This window comes from Engystomops pustulosus, chromosome 8 (assembly GCF_040894005.1).
Source record: "Engystomops pustulosus chromosome 8, aEngPut4.maternal, whole genome shotgun sequence".
NCBI classification, from domain to species: Eukaryota; Metazoa; Chordata; class Amphibia; order Anura; family Leptodactylidae; genus Engystomops; species Engystomops pustulosus.
Genome location: NC_092418.1, coordinates 5,492,018 through 5,515,648, shown reverse-complemented (window position 1 = coordinate 5,515,648; position 23,631 = coordinate 5,492,018). Strand labels below are relative to the sequence as shown.

At 49.5% G+C, this 23,631-nt stretch overlaps 1 protein-coding gene across 1 annotated transcript; it reads right to left on the bottom strand.

Annotated features, from left to right (window-relative positions):
- Nucleotides 1-333: 333 nt before the first annotated feature.
- On the bottom strand, nt 334-16,962 carry LOC140076274 (very long chain fatty acid elongase 4-like). Its single transcript, XM_072122826.1, has 8 exons — nt 16,861-16,962; nt 16,330-16,396; nt 10,811-10,998; nt 7,069-7,149; nt 6,335-6,391; nt 5,343-5,457; nt 4,421-4,548; nt 334-630 (listed from the first exon to the last, which is right to left on the bottom strand). Exons 2-8 carry the CDS (start codon nt 16,385-16,387, stop codon nt 460-462), a joined length of 798 nt encoding a protein of 265 aa, XP_071978927.1. The 5' UTR covers nt 16,388-16,396; nt 16,861-16,962; the 3' UTR covers nt 334-459.
- Nucleotides 16,963-23,631: the final 6,669 nt, after the last annotated feature.

The window sequence follows — 23,631 nt, the reverse complement described above, 5'->3', positions numbered from 1 at the left end:
GAACTGGTGGACATGGCCAGAGACGTCCAAGGGGTAGGCAAATGGCTTCAAAGAGTCATTATACTAAATCTTCCTGGGATTCAGAGAAGCTGGACCTCCAGGCCAGGAACAATTTGAGGAACTTGACCAGAGGGACAGTACCTGGTGCCACCAGCCAGGAGCAGACTGACAACTAGCAAAAGTGATTGAAACCAAGTCAGGGAGGTCTGACTATTATAAGTCTAAGGAGGCTCCAGTGACTCAATCACCTTCCCCTCTGGGGTCCTCTAACCCGAATGACATGGAAAGGGGCTCCAACCATGACACATACACACAAAGAGGAGGAGCCGCTCTAGAAAACACTTTTATTGTCAGGGGGAGGAGCCTGTGGTGTCACCTGTACATGGAGGTAATATGACGGTCCCTGGGCACTTGTGGGGGACACGGATAAGGCACTTAGTGAGCGTGGCCCCTAACAGCTCACGCCTTCTTCTTGTGGGGCCGGCGGAGGTAGGTCTGGTAGTAGAAGTTGAGGAAGAGGATGATGAGGGTGATGATGTACATGAAGACGGCCAAGTTAAACCCATCTGGGAAGGGACAGTCCGTGAAGAGGTTGTATCCAGAGTGCAGAGCGATCGCTACAAACTGAGTCTGCGGGAAACAAGACGCCATTATATCATTACACCGATATCATGTTATAACATCAGGGTCTCAGCCCCTAGTCATGTGATATATAGTATATATGTGTAATGTGATATAATATAATAGCGTCCTGTGATGTGATGTATAATATAATAGCGTCCTGTGATGTATAATATAATAGCGTCCTGTGATGTGATGTATAATATAATACCGTCCTGTGATGTGATGTATAATATAATACCGTCCTGTGATGTGATGTATAATATAATACCGTCCTGTGATGTGATGTATAATATAATACCGTCCTATGATGTGATGTATAATATAATACCGTCCTGTGATGTGATGTATAATATAATACCGTCCTGTGATGTGATGTATAATATAATACCGTCCTGTGATGTGATATAATATAATTCCGTCCTATGATGTGATATATAATATAATACCGTCCTATGATGTGATGTATAATATAATACCGTCCTGTGATGTGATGTATAATATAATACCGTCCTGTGATGTGATATATAATATAATACCGTCCTATGATGTGATGTATAATATAATACCATCCTGTGATGTGATGTATAATATAATACCGTCCTGTGATGTGATGTATAATATAATACCGTCCTGTGATGTGATGTATAATATAATACCGTCCTGTGATATATAATATAATACCGTCCTGTGATGTGATGTATAATATAATACCGTCCTGTGATGTGATGTATAATATAATACTGTCCTGTGCTGTATAATATAATACCGTCCTGTGATGTGATGTATAATATAATTCCGTCCTGTGATGTGATGTATAATTTAATTCCGTCCTATGATGTGATATAATATAATACCGTCCTGTGATATAATATAATAATGTGATGTGATGTGATGTATAATAGCGTCCTATGATATGATATATAATACTGACCTATAATGTGATATATAATATAATAGCGTCCTATGATATGATATATAATACTGACCTATAATGTGATATATAATATAATACCGTCCAGTGATGTGATATATAGTACATATTTGTAATGTGATATAATATAATAATGTAATGTGATTTGATTTGATGTATAATACCATCCTGTGATGTATAATATAATAGCGTCCTATGATGTGATGTATAATATAATACCGTCCTGTGATGTGATGTATAATATAATACCGTCCTATGATGTGATGTATAATATAATACCGTCCTGTGATGTGATGTATAATATAATACCGTCCTGTGATGTGATGTATAATATAATACCGTCCTGTGATGTGATGTATAATATAATAGCGTCCTGTGATGTATAATATAATAGCGTCCTGTGATGTGATGTATAATATAATACCATCCTGTGATGTGATGTATAATATAATACCGTCCTATGATGTGATGTATAATATAATACCGTCCTGTGATGGGATGTATAATATAATACCGTCCTGTGATGTATAATATAATACCGTCCTGTGATGTATAATATAATACCGTCCTGTGATGTGATGTATAATATAATACCGTCCTGTGATGTATAATATAATACCGTCCTATGATGTGATGTATAATATAATACCGTCCTGTGATGTGATATATAATACTGTCCTGTGATGTGATATATAATACCGTCCTGTGATGTGATGTATAATATAATACCGTCCTGTGATGTATAATATAATACCGTCCTGTGATGTGATATATAATACCGTCCTGTGATGTGATGTATAATATAATACCGTCCTGTGATGGGATGTATAATATAATACCGTCCTATGATGTGATGTATAATATAATACCGTCCTGTGATGTATAATATAATACCGTCCTGTGATGTATAATATAATACCGTCCTGTGATGTATAATATAATACCGTCCTGTGATGTGATGTATAATATAATACCGTCCTGTGATGTGATGTATAATATAATACCGTCCTGTGATGTGATGTATAATATAATACCGTCCTATGATGTGATGTATAATATAATACCGTCCTGTGATGTGATATATAATACCGTCCTGTGATGTGATGTATAATATAATACCGTCCTATGATGTGATGTATAATATAATACCGTCCTGTGATGTGATATATAATACCGTCCTGTGATGTGATATATAATACTGTCCTGTGATGTGATATATAATACCGTCCTGTGATGTGATATATAATATAATACCGTCCTATGATGTGATGTATAATATAATACCGTCCTGTGATGTGATGTATAATATAATACCGTCCTGTGATGTATAATATAATAGCGTCCTGTGATATGATGTGTAATATAATACTGTCCTGTGATGTGATGTATAATATAATACCGTCCTGTGATGTGATGTATAATATAATACCGTCCTGTGATGTGATGTATAATATACCGTCCTATGATGTGATGTATAATATAATACCGTCCTGTGATGTGATGTATAATATAATACCGTCCTATGATGTGATATATAATATAATACCGTCTTATGATGTGATGTATAATATAATACCGTCCTATGATGTGATATATAGTATAATACCGTCCTGTGATGTGATGTATAATATAATACCGTCCTGTGATGTGATGTATAATATAATACCGTCCTATGATGTGATGTATAATATAATACCGTCCTGTGATGTGATATATAATACCGTCCTGTGATGTGATGTATAATATAATACCGTCCTATGATGTGATGTATAATATAATACCGTCCTATGATGTGATGTATAATATAATACCGTCCTGTGATGTATAATATAATACCGTCCTGTGATGTATAATATAATACCGTCCTGTGATGTGATGTATAATATAATACCGTCCTGTGATGTGATGTATAATATAATACCGTCCTGTGATGTGATGTATAATATAATACCGTCCTATGATGTGATGTATAATATAATACCGTCCTGTGATGTGATATATAATACCGTCCTGTGATGTGATGTATAATATAATACCGTCCTATGATGTGATGTATAATATAATACCGTCCTGTGATGTGATATATAATACCGTCCTGTGATGTGATATATAATACTGTCCTGTGATGTGATATATAATACCGTCCTGTGATGTGATGTATAATATAATACCGTCCTGTGATGTATAATATAATACCGTCCTGTGATGTGATATATAATACCGTCCTGTGATGTGATATATAATATAATACCGTCCTATGATGTGATGTATAATATAATACCGTCCTGTGATGTGATGTATAATATAATACCGTCCTGTGATGTATAATATAATAGCGTCCTGTGATATGATGTGTAATATAATACTGTCCTGTGATGTGATGTATAATATAATACCGTCCTGTGATGTATAATATAATACCGTCCTGTGATGTGATGTATAATATAATACCGTCCTGTGATGTGATGTATAATATACCGTCCTATGATGTGATGTATAATATAATACCGTCCTGTGATGTGATGTATAATATAATACCGTCCTATGATGTGATATATAATATAATACCGTCTTATGATGTGATGTATAATATAATACCGTCCTATAATGTGATATATAGTATAATACCGTCCTGTGATGTGATGTATAATATAATACCGTCCTGTGATGTGATGTATAATATAATACCGTCCTGTGATGTGATGTATAATATAATACCGTCCTGTGATGTGATGTATAATATAATACCGTCCTGTGATGTGATGTATAATATACCGTCCTATGATGTGATGTATAATATAATACCGTCCTGTGATGTGATATATAATATAATACCGTCCTGTGATGTGATGTATATATTATTACCAGCTGCAGGATGGTCAGGTATCGCTTCCACCACAGATACTTCTGTACTCCGGGCCCCAGCACCGCCAGAGCGTAATAGAGGTACATGAAGCTGTGGACAAACGAGTTCAGCATCCCGATAAAGAAGGCTGCAGGAAGAAGAGGGGGACAAGAGGGGTGAGCCCAACCACAACCCATCTGTCCTACAGCCCTGATAGGTGCTGAGGGGTGGGGAAAGCTGGGTGACCCCAACAGGGAGTGGGGGAGAAGACGGGTGTGTTACATGCCTCCCGACCAAAGAGGGGCATAAATCACGCCCCTGGTCACACCCCTAGCCACGCCCTGGTCACACCCCTAGCCACGCCCCTTTGTGTGTGCATACATTTACAATGATTGCTTTTCTTTATAAGATCCGACACGGTCCAATTACAGAAGTTCTGTGTAAAATCCCCATGTACTGCCATAGTAGTAAGATCAGACAAGATAGGGTTAAAGAAGCTACAGGGGGGGGGCAAAAAAAAATTATAGTAATAATATATATAATATAAAAATAAACATTAAAAACAAGTCTCCCCCATCCCAAAATGTCCGATCTATGAGAAAATAATAACGGTTATTCCCGACCGGACAAATGTCCCAAATAATCGTTTTTCATTATTTTGCAACATATGAAAAATTTTACAAAAAGTGATCAAAAGGTCAAAGTCCCCAAAATGGTAGAAAAGAAAATTCCAGAAGATTATCCTGGAAAAAATGACTCCCCCCCCGGCTCAGTGCCCCGAGGTGTGAAAAGTGATCAGCGCCATAAAACCGATAGAAATGATCCATCCCGGGATCGCAACGACCCAAGGAATACAATTCTATATCATCCCTGACATATTGTAACTGTTATAAGACAGTGGAAGGGTTAACATCAGGAATGTAGCGGGGGCCACAGACTCACCCTGACCCCCGGCCACGTACTTGACCCCGGCCCACCAGTTGAAGATCATGGTGGCGTGGTGATAAACGTGCAGGAAGGAGATCTGCTGGAACTTCTTCCTCAAGATGAAGAAGATCTGCAACCAGAGAAGGAAGGGCTGAGATACACCGGCTGAGATACATCCACAGCGCTGAGATACACCGGCTGAGATACATCCACAGTGCCGAGATACACTGGCTGAGATACACCGGCTGAGATACATCCACAGCGCTGAGATACACTGGCTGAGATACACCGGCTGAGATACATCCACAGCGCTGAGATACACCGGCTGAGATACATCCACAGTGCCGAGATACACCGGCCGAGATACATACACAGTGCTGAGATACACCGGCCGAGATACATCCACAGTGCTGAGATACACCGGCTGAGATACACATAAAGTACTGAGATACACCGGCTGAGATACATCCACAGCACAGAGATACACCGGCTGAGATACATCCACAGTGCTGAGATACACCGGCTGAGATACATCCACAGTGCTGAGATACACCGGCTGAGATACATCCACAGTGCTGAGATACACCGGCTGAGATACATCCACAGTGCTGAGATACACTGGCTGAGATACACCGGCTGAATATACACCGGCTGAGATACATCCACAGTGCTGAGATACACTGGCTGAGATACACCGGCTGAGATACATCCACAGTGCTGAGATACACTGGCTGAGATACATCCACAGTGCTGAGATACACCAGCTGAGATTCACATAAAGTACTGAGATACACCGGCTGAGATACATCACAGCACTGAGTGATGTAGTTTCTGAGATACACCAGCTGAGATACACATAAAGTGCTGAGATACACATAAGTACTGAGATACACCGGCTGAGATACATCCACAGCACTGAATAATGTACTATCTGAGATACACCAGCTGAGATACACATAAAGTACTGAGATACACCCCAGAATACCGAGCTATTGAGAGATCCTCACCGTGTCCAGAAGCTCAATCACTTTGGAGAAGAAGAACCACCAGCAGACCCGCGCCATCTACAAGAGAGCGACACATCAGATCAGGGGGGGACTCCACAACTGGGGCAGCACTCGGGGTGTGGAGGTGCTGGGCCCAGGAGCCCATAATGTGGACACGGCTATAAAACATTCACAATACTTGGGGCCCGGGACAGATCCTTCATTGGGGCCCACAATGTCAAAGACAGAGGCTGCTTCAACCAAGACCCAAAACCCAATGTCCTCCCATTGGTCGAGCCCCGATGAACAAACAGGGACCTAGAACCAATAAATATCTGTACATCTATAGTTATAGTCTAGACTGGGGATTGGGATCGGTTTTCTGTAGGGGTCTGGCCTAAGGTCTGGAGTAAAGGATAGGTCAGGGCTAAGGTCTACATCTAAGAGTCTGGTCCTGGATCTAGTACAATCCGAGGGTCCAGCGTGGGGTCGGTATTAGTCCAACGCTCTGGTCTGGGGTCTGAATAAATGTTCTCTCCTGATCTGAGGTCTGAATTTACTGCCAGGGTCTGGGGAATAAATGTTTTGGGGTTTTTTTGGTCACAAATAGTATAAAATCTTGATGTGAAAAGTAAATTGTACAATTGGACCAGAGTAAGGACATTCCAGGAAGTTTCTTTTTTGGTTGCGTTATTATCGGTGATACTTCATTGTTCCCCCCTGTATCATTATAATTTATAATAGACACTACTCACCCGCATGCCCAACTCACTGTCGCTGTAGTCCACCGGCTGGCAAAAGTAACTGTACCCAGCCAACACCGACGTCACCAGGAACTGAGGAAGAACACAAGCCATCAGTGGAGATCAGGTGTGGTAGATGTGGTCCTCATGAAGAGGGTCAGTGTATATCAGGGTGGAGTATGTGAGAGCTCTGGTCATAGACATCACAACATGGAAGCGGAGGATGAGTGAAGATCAGGGTGGAGTATGTGAGAGCTCTGGTCATAGACATCACAACATGGAAGCGGAGGATGAGTGAAGATCAGGGCGGAGTATGTGTGAGCTCTGGTCATAGACATCACAACATGGAAGTGGAGGGTGAGTGAAGATCAGGGTGGAGTATGTGAGAGCTCTGGTCATAGACATCACAACATGGAAGGGGAGGATGAGTGAAGATCAGGGTGGAGTATGTGAGAGCTCTGGTCATAGACATCACAACATGGAAGCGGAGGATGAGTGAAGATCAGGGCGGAGTATGTGAGAGCTCTGGTCATAGACATCACAACATGGAAGTGGAGGGTGAGTGAAGATCAGGGTGGAGTATGTGAGAGCTCTGGTCATAGACATCACAACATGGAAGGGGAGGATGAGTGAAGATCAGGGTGGAGTATGTGAGAGCTCTGGTCATAGACATCACAACATGGAAGCGGAGGATGAGTGAAGATCAGGGTGGAGTATGTGAGAGCTCTGGTCATAGACATCACAACATGGAAGTGGAGGATGAGTGAAGATCAGGGTGGAGTATGTGAGAGCTCTGGTCATAGACATCACAACATGGAAGTGGAGGATGAGTGAAGATCAGGGTGGAGTATGTGAGAGCTCTGGTCATAGACATCACAACATGGAAGTGGAGGATGAGTGAAGATCAGGGTGGAGTATGTGAGAGCTCTGGTCATAGACATCACAACATGGAAGTGGAGGATGAGTGAAGATCAGGGCGGAGTATGTGAGAGCTCTGGTCATAGACATCACAACATGGAAGTGGAGGGTGAGTGAAGATCAGGGCGGAGTATGTGAGAGCTCTGGTCATAGACATCACAACATGGAAGTGGAGGATGAGTGAAGATCAGAGTGGAGTATGTGAGAGCTCTGGTCATAGACATCACAACATGGAAGCGGAGGGTGAGTGAAGATCAGGATGGAGTATGTGAGAGCTCTGGTCATAGACATCACAACATGGAAGCGGAGGATGAGTGAAGATCAGGGCGGAGTATGTGAGAGCTCTGGTCATAGACATCAGAACATGGAAGTGGAGGATGAGTGAAGATCAGGGGGGAGTATGTGGAAGTTCTGGTCATAGACATCACAACATGGAAGTGGAGGATGAGTGAAGATCAGGGTGGAGTATGTGAGAGCTCTGGTCATAGACATCACAACATGGAAGTGGAGGATGAGTGAAGATCAGGGCGGAGTATGTGAGAGCTCTGGTCATAGACATCACAACATGGAAGTGGAGGATGAGTGAAGATCGGGGTGGAGTATGTGAGAGCTCTGGTCATAGACATCACAACATGGAAGTGGAGGGTGAGTGAAGATCAGGGTGGAGTATGTGAGAGCTCTGGTCATAGACATCACAACATGGAAGTGGAGGGTGAGTGAAGATCAGGGTGGAGTATGTGAGAGCTCTGGTCATAGACATCACAACATGGAAGCGGAGGATGAGTGAAGATCAGGGTGGAGTATGTGAGAGCTCTGGTCATAGACATCACAACATGGAAGCGGAGGATGAGTGAAGATCAGGGCGGAGTATGTGAGAGCTCTGGTCATAGACATCACAACATGGAAGTGGAGGATGAGTGAAGATCAGGGCGGAGTATGTGAGAGCTCTGGTCATAGACATCAGAACATGGAAGTGGAGGATGAGTGAATATCAGGGTGGAGTATGTGAGAGCTCTGGTCATAGACATCACAACATGGAAGTGGAGGGTGAGTGAAGATCAGGGTGGAGTATGTGAGAGCTCTGGTCATAGACATCAGAACATGGAAGTGGAGGATGAGTGAAGATCAGAGTGGAGTATGTGAGAGCTCTGGTCATAGACATCACAACATGGAAGTGGAGGATGAGTGAAGATCAGGGTGGAGTATGTGAGAGCTCTGGTCATAGACATCACAACATGGAAGTGGAGGATGAGTGAAGATCAGAGTGGAGTATGTGAGAGCTCTGGTCATAGACATCACAACATGGAAGCGGAGGATGAGTGAAGATCAGGGTGGAGTATGTGAGAGCTCTGGTCATAGACATCACAACATGGAAGTGGAGGGTGAGTGAAGATCAGGGTGGAGTATGTGAGAGCTCTGGTCATAGACATCACAACATGGAAGTGGAGGGTGAGTGAAGATCAGGGTGGAGTATGTGAGAGCTCTGGTCATAGACATCACAACATGGAAGTGGAGGGTGAGTGAAGATCAGGGTGGAGTATGTGAGAGCTCTTGTCATAGACATCACAACATGGAAGGGGAGGATGAGTGAAGATCAGGGCGGAGTATGTGAGAGCTCTGGTCATAGACATCACAACATGGAAGTGGAGGATGAGTGAAGATCAGGGCGGAGTATGTGGAAGTTCTGGTCATAGACATCACAACATGGAAGTGGAGGGTGAGTGAAGATCAGAGTGGAGTATGTGAGAGCTCTGGTCATAGACATCAGAACATGGAAGCGGAGGATGAGTGAAGATCAGGGTGGAGTATGTGAGAGCTCTGGTCATAGACATCACAACATGGAAGTGGAGGGTGAGTGAAGATCAGGGTGGAGTATGTGAGAGCTCTGGTCATAGACATCACAACATGGAAGGGGAGGATGAGTGAAGATCAGGGCGGAGTATGTGAGAGCTCTGGTCATAGACATCACAACATGGAAGTGGAGGGTGAGTGAAGATCAGGGTGGAGTATGTGAGAGCTCTGGTCATAGACATCACAACATGGAAGTGGAGGATGAGTGAAGATCAGGGTGGAGTATGTGAGAGCTCTGGTCATAGACATCACAACATGGAAGTGGAGGATGAGTGAAGATCAGGGCGGAGTATGTGAGAGCTCTGGTCATAGACATCACAACATGGAAGTGGAGGATGAGTGAAGATCGGGGTGGAGTATGTGAGAGCTCTGGTCATAGACATCACAACATGGAAGTGGAGGGTGAGTGAAGATCAGGGTGGAGTATGTGAGAGCTCTGGTCATAGACATCACAACATGGAAGCGGAGGATGAGTGAAGATCAGGGTGGAGTATGTGAGAGCTCTGGTCATAGACATCACAACATGGAAGTGGAGGATGAGTGAATATCAGGGTGGAGTATGTGAGAGCTCTGGTCATAGACATCACAACATGGAAGGGGAGGATGAGTGAAGATCAGGGGGGAGTATGTGAGAGCTCTGGTCATAGACATCACAACATGGAAGGGGAGGATGAGTGAAGATCAGGGTGTAGTATGTGAGAGCTCTGGTCATAGACATCACAACATGGAAGCGGAGGATGAGTGAAGATCAGGGCGGAGTATGTGAGAGCTCTGGTCATAGACATCACAACATGGAAGTGGAGGATGAGTGAAGATCAGGGCGGAGTATGTGAGAGCTCTGGTCATAGACATCACAACATGGAAGCGGAGGATGAGTGAAGATCAGGATGAAACACGTAAAAGCACAGATCATAGACATCAGGATATAGAAGTTGAAGGACCAGTGGAGATGAGGGTGGATCATGGAGCAGATAAATGGTTTTACCTCATAAAACATATAGACTGAGAGCCCCACCAGCGCCAGGTTATAGATGAGGAGGACAGAGCGCAGGGTGAAGGGTTCCCGATCCTCCATGAGTTTTGGGCCCAGGGCCACAATAATGAGGTAGATGCCAAAGATCAGGATGACCGGAACGGGCGAGTAAACGAGGAGCCATGGGTCCGTGCGGCTATCTGCAAATCACAGGACAGGACAACACTGGCTACACAAGATAATACAAATTGATGATTTCTAGAATCACAAATGTTCTGCAGATGCAGTTTAACAACAAAGCAACGGTCAGTAACAAGAGTGGATGGGCGGATGTATGGACGACTGGACGGGCGGATGTATGGACGACTGGACGGGCGGATGTACGGATGAGCGGATGTATGGACGAGTGGATGAGCGGATGTATGGATGACTCGATGGGTGGATGTATGGAGGAGTGGATGAGCGGATGTATGGACGACTGGCAGGCCTATGTATGGATGGATGGTTGTATGGAGGAGTGGACGGGCAGATGTATGGACGAGTGGAGGGGCGGATGTATGGACGAGTGGATGAGCGGATGTATGGACGACTCGATGGGTGGATGTACGGATGAGCGGATGTATGGACGAGTGGCTGAGCGGATGTATGGACGACTCGAAGGGTGGATGTATGGACGAGTGGATAGGCAGATGTATGGACGAGTGGATAGGTGGATGTATGGACGACTGGACGGGCGGATGTATGGATGACTGGACAGGCGGATGTATGGATGGGTGGATGTATGGAGGAGTGGACGGAAAGATGTATGGACGAGTGGAGGGGCGGATGTATGGACGACTCGATGGGTGGATGTACGGATGAGCGGATGTATGGACGAGTGGATAGGCGGATGTATGGACGACTGGATGGGCGGATGTATAAATCACTGGACGGATGGATGTATGGAAGAGTGGATGTGCAGATGTATGGATGGGCGGATGTATGGACGAGTGGATGAGCGGATGTATGGATCACTGGATGGGCGGATGGATGGGCAGATGGATGGACGACTGGATGGGCGGATGGATGGACGAGTGGATGGGCAGATGGATGATCGACTGCATGGACGGATGTACGGACAACTGGATGGGCGGATGCATGGACGAGTGGATGGGCGGATGCATGGACGAGTGGATGGGCAGATGTATGGACGAGTGGATGGGCGGATATATGGACGACTCGATAGGTGGATGTACGGATGAGCGGATGGATGGACGAGTGGATGAGCAGATGTATGGACGACTCGATGGGTGGATGTATGGAGGAGTGGACGGGCGGATGTATGGAGGAGTGGATAGGCGGATGTATGGACGAGTGGATAGGCGGATGTATGGACGAGTGGATAGGCGGATGTATGGACGACTGGATGGGTGGATGTATAAATCACTGGACGGACGGATGGATGTATGGAAGAGTGGATGAGCAGATGTATGGATGGGCGGATGTATGGACGAATGGATGAGCGGATGTATGGATCACTGGATGGGCGGATGGATGGACGACTGGATGGGCGGATGGATGGACGACTGCATGGGCGGATGTATGGACAACTGGATGGGCGGATGCATGGACGAGTGGATGGGCAGATGCATGGACAAGTGGATGGGCGGATGCATGGACGAGTGGATGGGCAGATGTATGGACAACTGGATGGGCGGATGTATGGACAACTGGATGGGCAGATGCATGGATGGCTGGATGGGCGGATGTATGGACAACTGGATGGGCGGATGCATGGACGAGTGGATGGGCAGATGCATGGACGAGTGGATGGGCGGATGTATGGACGAGTGGATGGACGGATGTATGAACGAGTGGATGGGCGGATGTATGGACAACTGGATGGGCGGATGCATGGATGGCTGGATGGGCGGATGCATGGATGGCTGGATGGGCGGATGGATGGACGACTGCATGGGCGGATTCATGGATGACTGAATGGACGGATGTATGGACAACTGGATGGGCGGATGCATGGACGACTGGATGGGCAGATGTATAAATCACTGGACGGATGGATGTATGGAAGAGTGGATGAGCAGATGTATGGATGGGCGGATGCATGGACGAGTGGATGAGCGGATGTATGGATCACTGGATGGGCGGATGTATGGACGAGTGGATGGGCGGATGGATGGACGAGTGGATGGGCGGATGGATGGGCAGATGGATGGACGACTGCATGGGCGGATTCATGGATGACTGGATGGGCGGATGTATGGACGAGTGGATGGGCGGATGCACGGACGAGTGGATGGATGGATGTACGGACGGCTGGATGGGCGGATGTACGGACGGCTGGATGGGCGGATGTATGGACGGCTGGATGGGAGGATGCATGGATGAATGGATGGGCGGATGCATGGACGACTGGATGGGCGGATGTATGGACGGCTGGATGGGGGGATGCATGGACGACTGGATGGGTGGATGTACGGATGGGCGGATGTATGGACGAGTGGCTGAGCGGATGTATGGACGACTCGATGGGTGTATGTATGGACGAGTGGATAGGCGGATGTATGGATGAGTGGATAGGTGGATGTATGGACGATTGGACGGGTGGATGTATGGACGACTGGACAGGCGGATGTATGGATGGGTGGATGTATGGAGGAGCGGACGGAAAGATGTATGGACGAGTGGAGGGGCGGATGTATGGACGACTCGATGGGTGGATGTACGGATGAGCGGATGTATGGACGAGTGGATGATCGGATGTATGGACGACTCGATGGGTGGATGTATGGAGGAGTGGATGAGCGGATGTTTGGACAACTGGACGGGCGGATGTATGGACGAGTGGATGGGCGGATGTATGGACAACTGGATGGGCGGATGGATGGATGGCTGGATGGGCGGATGCATGGATGGCTGGATGGATGGACGACTGCATGGGCGGATTCATGGATGACTGAATGGACGGATGTATGGACAACTGGATGGGCGGATGCATGGACGACTGGATGGGCGGATGTATAAATCACTGGACGGATGGATGTATGGAAGAGTGGATGACCAGATGTATGGATGGGCGGATGCATGGACGAGTGGATGAGCGGATGTATGGATCACTGGATGGGCGGATGTATGGACGAGTGGATGGGCGGATGGATGGACGAGTGGATGGGCGGATGGATGGGCAGATGGATGGACGACTGCATGGGCGGATTCATGGATGACTGGATGGGCGGATGTATGGACAAGTGGATGGGCGGATGCACGAACGAGTGGATGGGCGGATGTACGGACGGCTGGATGGGCGGATGTATGGACGGCTGGATGGGAGGATGCATGGATGAATGGATGGGCGGATGCATGGACGACTGGATGGGCGGATGTATGGACGGCTGGATGGGGGGATGCATGGACGACCGGATGGGTGGATGTACGGATGGGCGGATGTATGGACGAGTGGCTGAGCGGATGTATGGACGACTCGATGGGTGGATGTATGGACGAGTGGATAGGCGGATGTATGGATGAGTGGATAGGTGGATGTATGGACGACTGGACGGGTGGATGTATGGACGACTGAACAGGCGGATGTATGGATGGGTGGATGTATGGAGGAGCGGACGGAAAGATGTATGGACGAGTGGAGGGGCGGATGTATGGACGACTCGATGGGTGGATATACGGATGAGCGGATGTATGGACGAGTGGATGATCGGATGTATGAACGACTCGATGGGTGGATGTATGGAGGAGTGGATGAGCGGATGTATGGACAACTGGACGGGCGGATGTATGGACGACTGGACAGGCGGATGTATGGATGGGTGGATGTATGGAGGAGTGGACGGGCAGATGTATGGACGAGTGGAGGGGCGGATGTATGGACGAGTGGATGAGCGGATGTATGGACGACTCGATGGGTGGATGTACGGATGAGCGGATGTATGGACGAGTGGATGAGCGGCTGTATGGACGACTCGATGGGTGGATGTATGGAGGAGTGGACGGGCGGATGTATGGACGACTGGATAGGCGGATGTATGGACGACTGGATAGGCGGATGTATGGACGACTGGATGGACGGATGTATAAATCACTGGACGGATGGATGTATGGAAGAGTGGATGAGCAGATGTATGGATGGGCGGATGTATGGACAAGTGGATGAGCGGATGTATGGATCACTGGATGGGCGGATGCATGGACGAGTGGATGGGCAGATGCATGGACGAGTGGATGGGCGGATGTATGGACAACTGGATGGGCGGATGGATGGCTGGATGGGCGGATGGATGGACGACTGCATGGGCGGATTCATGGATGATTGAATGGACGGATGTATGGACAACTGGATGGGCGGATGCATGGACGACTGGATGGGCGGATGTATAAATCACTGGACGGATGGATGTATGGAAGAGTGGATGAGCAGATGTATGGATGGGCGGATGCATGGACGAGTGGATGAGCGGATGTATGGATCACTGGATGGGCGGATGTATGGACGAGTGGATGGGCGGATGGATGGACGACTGGATGGGCGGATGGATGGGCAGATGGATGGACGACTGCATGGGCGGATTCATGGATGATTGGATGGGCGGATGTATGGACGAGTGGATGGGCAGATGCACGGACGAGTGGATGGGCGGATGTACGGACGGCTGGATGGGCGGATGTATGGATGGCTGGATGGGCGGATGTACGGACGGCTGGATGGGCGGATGTATAGACGGCTGGATGGGAGGATGCATGGACGAATGGATGGGCGGATGCATGGACGACTGGATGGGCGGATGCATGGACGGCTGGATGGGGGGATGCATGGACGACTGGATGGGTGGATGTATGAACGACTGGACGGGCGGATGTATGGACGACTGCATGGGAGGATGCATGGATGACTGGATGGACGGATGTATGGACAACTGGATGGGCGGATGCATGGACGGGTGGATGGGCGGATGTATGAACAACTGGATGGGCGGATGCATGGACGAGTGGATGGGCAGATGCATGGACGAGTGGATGGGCGGATGTATGGATGGGCGGATGTATGGACGACTGGATGGGCGGATGCATGGACGAGTAGATGGCCGGATGTATGGACGAGTGGATGGGCGGATGTATAGACGAGTGGATGGGCGGATGTATGGACAACTGGATGGGCGGATGCATGGACGACTGGATGGGCAGATGCATGGACGAGTGGATGGATAAAGTTGGATGAATGGACAGATGTATGGACAGAAGGATGAACGGATGTATGGACGACTGGATGGTGCGGATGTATGAAGAGTATGATGGACAAACAGAAGGACGTCTGGATGGGGGGATGGGTAGATGTATGGTCAGATGTGATACCAGTGTGTTTGATGGCCCCTAAGAACAACAATGAGTGAACCATCCTTCTCCAGGTGATTGGCTCATTCCTTCTACAATCACCCACTGCAGTGTAATTTGTATGGTCGCCTAAGACCCTAAAGGGGGCGGAGCAGACTTCACATGTCAGGGGGAGGGGCTTTTCATCTTACCTCCATTCTCCAGGGCCCAGGTGTAGAATTCTTGTACTGCCTCCCAGGTGGAGCCCATCCTGCAGACCTGGAACACACACAGAACATGGGGCAGATCCTGCTGATCCCTACAGAGAGAGGGCGCTACAGTGCTGACCATTCACTCCGCCGGCAATGGGGCCCCTACATACCCGGCACCTGATCATCTGCCTAGTGCAGTACATCTAAAGCAGAATTACAGAATTCTCATTGCTTTAAAGCTGCTGCCTGACACTTTGCCCCCCCCCCCCCCCCCCCGATTCCTCTACTTCCCAAATATTGTAGCTCGGGATCATAAAACCCCCAAATATCCTAATGATGTGAGAAAGTACGAGACAGCGGGGCGCTATGTGAGGAGGATGGAGGAAACACCTGAGCGGTTGATAGCAGAGAGCAGGAGATGTCATTGATTCACGCATGAAGTCACTCTCTTTGCAGATCCCTGACAGATACCTGACACCTGACCCCTGACCCTGGAATGTGAGCCCCCAGGTGACCCCTTCCCCCGCTCACCTGGTCACACGCCTGCAGCCCTCGTGTCCCAGCGCCGGTCACCCTGGACTGTCACTATAACCCTATGTAATCTCTCATTACACAACAGACAGATGGGAGGGGCCACGGCTAGACCCCTCCCCCTCGTTATATATAATCTCCACAGAATTAACCCACTGTCTCCTGGCAGCTTCACAACAGGAGTGTATCCTGCAGAGACTGTAGATAGAAGCTCCAGGAGAGTGACAGCCGATCCAGATACAGGAACAATGCCGGGCGCTGATCAGCTGTGCCGCAGGGGGGGCAGGGGGCAGGAGACAAGGGAGGCAGGGGGGCAGGAGTCAGGGGGGCAGGAGGGGAGGAGGCAGGGGGATAGGAGGCAGGAGGGCAGGGGGCAAGAGGCAGGGGGGAAGGAGGCAGGGGGGGCAGGAGGCGGGGGGCAGGAGGCAGGGGGGCAAAGGAGGGCAGGGAGGCAGGAGGGCAGGGGGGCAAAGGGGGTCAGGGAGGAAAGGGGCAGAATTCAGGGGGGCAGGAGGGCAGGGGGCAGGAGGCAGTTTAGAACAGTCTCCAAGTTCATGAGGTGAAGAAGATCTCCCCATCAGCTCTAATTGTGTGACATAAAACTAGTCAGAAAACTAAATGCACCAGAAACGTGTCAGGTTCACACAGAAATCCACTAATATTGTGGAGTAACACAAATAAGGGGCAAGAGAAACAGGGAAAAGTCTTTAGTTTTTCAGCTACAAAGTAGTTAATAAATCCTCACCGTCCCCCCCCCCCACACACACACGTCATATACCATCACTCCCCACATCACCACACCACCAGGGCAGTGTGTCCCCCTAACTCAGGATGAGTACAGGATAAGTAATGTCATGTATGTACACAGTGACTGCACCAGCAGCAGAATAGTGAGTGCAGCTCTGGAGTATAATACAGGATGTAACTCAGGATCAGTACAGGATAAGTAATGTCATGTATGTACACAGTGACTGCACCAGCAGCAGAATAGTGAGTGCAGCTCTGGGGTATAATACAGGATGTTACTCAGGATCAGTACAGGATAAGTAATGTCATGTATGTACACAGTGACTGCACCAGCAGCAGAATAGTGAGTGCAGCTCTGGGATATAATACAGGATGTAACTCAGGATCAGTACAGGATAAGTAATGTCATGTATGTACACAGTGACTGCACCAGCAGCAGAATAGTGAGTGCAGCTCTGGAGTATAATACAGGATGTAACTCAGGATCAGTACAGGATAAGCAATGTCATGTATGTACACAGTGACTGCACCAGCAGCAGAATAGTGAGTGCAGCTCTGGAGTATAATACAGGATGTAACTCAGGATCAGTACAGGATAAGCAATGTCATGTATGTACACAGTGACTGCACCAGCAGCAGAATAGTGAGAGCAGCTCTGGAGGCGGTTACCTCGTTAGAGGAGGGTGTGTCTGTGTGTGGAGCTGCTCTGTGCTTGTGCTCCTGAGCTCCTGGAGGATCCATCTACCTACCCAGGGCCTGCTCTCTCCTCTCCCAGGGAGGGAGTTAGGTTCCTGGGGATGAGCGAGGGAGCCGACTCCCAGGCTCCTGCTTCCCGGGCCAGGCCGGCGGGGGGCAGGAGAGGACAGCAACCGGCCAGCGCTATGGAGGACTCAGGGGTGAGACGTTCCACCAGGAGTCGTAGTAATACAGCTCCTACTCCCCCTGAGTCCAATGTGAAGCAACACCGTAAGAAGCCGGACGTCCATGATGGAGCGGGTGAGAGCGGTCCTTCCGGGGCTGGAGCCATGAAGCGGAGTGCTCACAGAGGTAAGGCTGACCATGCGGGGGGAGGCTGGGCGGTGCAGGGACCCCGGGAGTCTTTATCCACCTATGCCTCCCGGGTCCAGAGCCACCTCTGTGAGTACGAAGAGGCGACTAAGACCATCAGGAGGCTCCGGGAGGAGCTGCGATGTGCCCGCGCCAGGGCGAACACGGCGCCTAAGAAGAGAAAAACTGAGATATGTTGTGAAATTAACAAACTTAAAGCGGATATTGATAAACTGCTGAAAAGAAAAAACTTTATTTGCAACAACAGCGGACCATTTCAAGAAAAACTTTTAAATGATGACCGATTTGCTCAGATGGCTGATAACAGAGAGCAAAGGCTGATGGGGTTGCAGCCTGCGAGCCAGGTGGAGGAGGAGGAGGATGATGATGATAACGAGCAGCAGTTCCCACCTGGCGGCCTGCAGGAAGATCAGCAGGCCTCGTGCAGTGCGCCCCCTGCAGGACAGCCAGCAGTAACACCTCGCTCGGGGGAGGACAGTGACACCGGCAGCCAGGGAGGGGCGCTCATGGCGGAGATCCGGCTGCTCGAGTCCCCAGTGTGCATGCAGAACTTTTCGTTTGGTGATGAACTCCCAGAGGAAGCCGCTGGGGGGAGCAGCCGGAGGAAGGCGAAGAAGACCAGGCCCAAGCAGCAAGAAGAGGTACGTTTCATCTTTACCCCCCTCCCTGTACACCCCCCCGGGCAAAGCGCAGGGTCAGCTCACTGTGCAAGCCCTGCTACCCAAACCCCCCCGAGTTCTGCTGTGGACCCGGTGCAAAGGTGCAGGGAGATTACAGGTGTGACATCTGGTGTGGCGATGGGCTCCGTCTCTGTTTGTGGTAACAGTGGGGGAGCAGAGGAGGCATCGGCCGCAAGGCCGGACAGTCAGGGCGGCTTGGCAGTGGCGATAACATCAAAATCCAGTGCTGCGGTGCGTCCCCTGGTGGGAGGGGGGGATAGCCCAGCACTGGTGGCAGCTTCCGGTGCCTCGGTGCCTCTTCGTGCCTCGGCGCCTCTTCATGCTGTCGCTGCTGATCACTTGGTTATGGGGCGGCGTCAGTGTGGAGGGGTCGCTGAGGCTGAGAGCTCCGGACCTCCCAGACAGAAGGTACTGTTTTGTGTCGGTGTTGGGGATAATGACAATTCTGTGCAGACCGGAGATCAGCGGCGCCTCACACCGGCTAAGGAGCAGCGGCGATTGTTACCAAGTCCCAGGAAAAGCAAAATAACATCTGCTACCGATGATGCGGAGGGCACAAGTGCGACAAGAGTTGGGCTCCCCTTTGGGCGATGCTCTGCGAGGGGACCCCCGTCCCTTGTGCCCGAAGATGCGGAGGTGGTCATGTCCCCTGATGTTGTTGCTGGTCCAGCCAGTGTGAGTGGTGTCAGTAATGTTGTGGTGGCTAGTAAAAATGGTGTCAGTAATGTTGTGGTGGATAATGTGAGTGGAGTGAGTGATGCAGAACCGTTACCAGTTATGGGAGTGAGTGATGGAGGGACTGGTGGTGCGGGTGGCATGGAGGTGGGTAGTGTTAATGTGGTGGGTGCAGGGGTTGGTCCGGTTGCTCCCCCAGTGGCGGCCCCCGTTAAGAGCTATGCCAGTGTCGCTGCTGGGGGAAGTAGGGTTCCATCATCCTCGTCTCTGGGCTCAGGGGACGGCTTTTTGCAACGGCGCCTCCTGCAGGCCTTACAGAAGGGAGAAAGGACGATCAATGTAGCGGGGCAGGAGGTTGATTTGTCGTTTTGGATAGAGAGGCACGGCCTGTCTGCCTTCCGAGAGCAAAGAGGCAGGGAGACATCATGGTCGCTCCCGACAACCGGGCCGGGTGCTAACCGTAGGAATGTGGTCCGTCTTCGGTGGCGTGGCAGTGATGTGTGTCCCCCTCGGGCACGGGTAGTTGAGCTGCTGCTGAAGATGGACTTCAAGGCGGCTGACATCTTTGCCTTGATCCATCCCTATGGTACATCTGAGTTTGATATCAGCTTTGTTCGGCCGGAGGGGCTTGAGCTCTTCTGGTCCAACTATGAGCTGAGATACAACGAGCCCGAGTGGCGGGACTTTGCTGTGCAAGCAGTGTCCCGCCAGAGCGAAGTCAAGAAAGTGACCGTTCTTACCCGTAACGAATCACTATCTTGCTTTGACATCATGACCTGGATAAATCGTTATGGAGAGGTACTGGGATTACCAGAGAAAAATCGAGACGAGTTTGGTATCTGGTCAGGGGCCTGGACCTTCATGGTGAAGTTGAGGCGTTCAGGTAACTCAGTCGCCCACATCCCTTCATCAGCCTTCCTGGGGAGGGATCGGATCCTGATCTTCTACCGGGGGCAGCCTAAGCTGTGTCACAGGTGCGGTGACCCCACACATTTCAGCGCAAACTGCACCGTGCAGAAGTGTGCGTTGTGTGGGGGTGTCGGCCATCTCGCTGCATCCTGTACAGGGCAGATTAGGTGTAACCTGTGTGGTGATCTCGGTCACCCATACAGTCGTTGTCCTCTTTCCTTCGCTAATGCGGGCTCAGCCTCAGCGGATGAAAGCCATGAGGATGAATCTGCTGGGGAGGGGACTAGCAGAGGCGGAGGAATGGAGGGGCCAAGGAAGAAAGACAGGAAAAAGACGCCTGCCCAGCTAAGGCGTCTAGAGAAGCGTCAACAGGAGAGAGAGCGGGGGGAGTCTCGGGCTGCTGGGACAACCTCTGGCGCTATCCTGGAGACCACACCTGTCGCTGAGGCCCCAGGGGATGATGTACTGGATGAGGAGGTCAGGAGGATCGAGAGAGAGGAAGGTGCCACGTCCTCAGACTCCTCCCATTATGAGAGTATGGACGAGGATAATAGGGCGTGGCTAGAGGAAAAGCGTAAGCGTGGCGCCAAAAAGAAGAAAAAGGGTAAAAAGAAGGGAGGTGTAAGATCTCCTCCCACCCTGACTAAGGTACCCAAGGAAGGTGCAACCAACCCCCCGCTGGTCGAACTTTCAAATCGATTCCTGGCCCTGGATGGAGCCTCTCCTGCCGATGGAGGGGCTGAGGGTGAAGGGCCAGAGGTGGCGGAGCCTGCAGGAGATGCCGAGTCTCCCCCCGGGGAGTCAGGGTCCTCAGGAGGGGAGACTGGCCCAGAGTCTGGAGACGAGGATGAGGGGGCAGGTCCTGGATCTGCCCCTGAAGCATCAGAGGTGCGGGAGATGGACACCACAATATGTCTAAAAAGGGGGTGTTCATTTCCCGAGGGTGGTGGTAAGATGGGTAAAAAGAAAGCCGTCTAACTCAATCACTCATGATGGCGGCACCCACTCCGTTGACGCTGGCGTCCATTAATGTCGCCAGCATTAAGTCTGATGCGGCTAGATTTGCGGCCTTTGATTTTCTCGGCCGCGTTGAAGCCGACATTTTATTTTTGCAGGAGACCAGGCTGCCAGATTTGGCGGCCGTGTATAAAGCTAAGAGGGAATGGAGACACGGGCCTTCCTATTGGTCTCTTGCGGCCGAGCCGTATAGCGGAGTGGCGGTCCTTTTTACCGCACCGGTAGAATGCCGACGAGTTATTGAGTTAGAAATGGGGAGGTGCCTGATCCTGGATGTCCTCATGAAGGGACAAGAACTTCGCCTAATTAATATCTATGGTCCCCAGTCCAAGTGGGACAGGAAGTGTCTCTTTATGAGGATCAAGCCCTACCTTTTTACTAGTCGGCAGGTGGTCTTTGGAGGAGACTTCAATGCTGTCACGAGGTCCCAGGATAGGGGAGGTTCCAGAGACAAGCTGACTTATGATAGCGTCGCTCTTAATAGCATAGCCAGTGAGGCTCGCCTGGTGGATGTCCACATCCGGCACACCCCAGGCCACGCGGGGTTCACCTATTATAGGGGTAGCTGCAGGTCTAGAATAGACAGGTTTTATTTAAAGGAGGAAGCCATTTCTTCAGCAGTGTCCGTTGTTGAGGTGGAGTTCTCCGACCACTGTCTAATTTTGTTTTCTCTGAATGTTACAGAGACCCCCCGGATGGGAAGAGGCTACTGGAAGCTCAATTCGTCTCTCCTGGAAGAAGCAGAGATAAGACAATCCTTTGAGGACTTTCTTCAGAGCCAGGTACCATTGCTGGGCCTTTGTAACAGTAAGTCAGAGTGGTGGGAGATGCTCAAGAAAAGGGTGGCGAGATTCTTCCGCCAGCTCTCGAGCCTCAGGAGCCTGGACAGGTACCGCCTGTATCAGGGCCTGAGGAGGAAACTCGAGCATCTCGTCTCGACTGGAGGTAGTCGTGAGGACATCTCCAGAGTGAAATCCTTGCTGAAGAGGTGTCAGTACGATAGACACGCATCTTTGGTTTTTGAGAGGGATTACGGGAAATACCGCTCGCCCGACCCTTACAGAAACTGCAAGATGTCAGTGAATGGTAAAGTTGTCACAGGACTGGTTGACAGTACGGGATCCCTGAAAAGGTCCAGATCAGGGATTCTGGAGGTCGTCAGATCCTTCTACTCGCACCTCTTGGGCAGGAAGGATCTAGATCGGGATGTGATGTCGGCTTTCCTGGCTGAAACTGTCCCTGAGCCAGGAGTAGACCCCTCTCTTGATGTTTTGACAGAGATGATCAGGGAAGAGGAAGTCAGCCTGGCGATTGAAGGGCTCGCCCTCAAGAAATCGCCAGGTCCGGATGGCTTAACATCTGAGTTTTATAAGACCTTTAAGGACGCCTTGGTTCCCCTCTTGACTGAGGTATTCAATGAGTGTCTTTCCTCGGGCGCTCTGCCGAAGTCAATGAGGAGGTCTGCCCTGATCATCCTGTCAAAGGGTAAGGACCGATCTCGTATTGAGAACTGGCGTCCCATAGCGCTTCTCAATACGGACAGAAAGGTTTTGGCAAAGGTGCTGTTTAATCGGCTGGTGCAGTTTGCGCCCCGGCTCCTTTCGGGGACCCAGCACTGCTCTGTTCCAGGCCGCAGTACATTTAGTGCTGTGCTTTGTGTCCGGGAGGCAGTGGA

Coding starts and splice junctions, on each gene's coding strand:
- LOC140076274 (XM_072122826.1), bottom strand. CDS start 16,387: ATGGGCTCCACCTGGGAGGCAGTACAAGAATTCTACACCTGGGCCCTG. Junction 4,549..5,342: donor GTACGTGGCCGGGGGTCAGG/GTGAGTCTGTGG, acceptor TTCTTCCTGCAG/CCTTCTTTATCGGGATGCTG. Junction 631..4,420: donor ACCTGACCATCCTGCAGCTG/GTAATAATATAT, acceptor TGTTTCCCGCAG/ACTCAGTTTGTAGCGATCGC.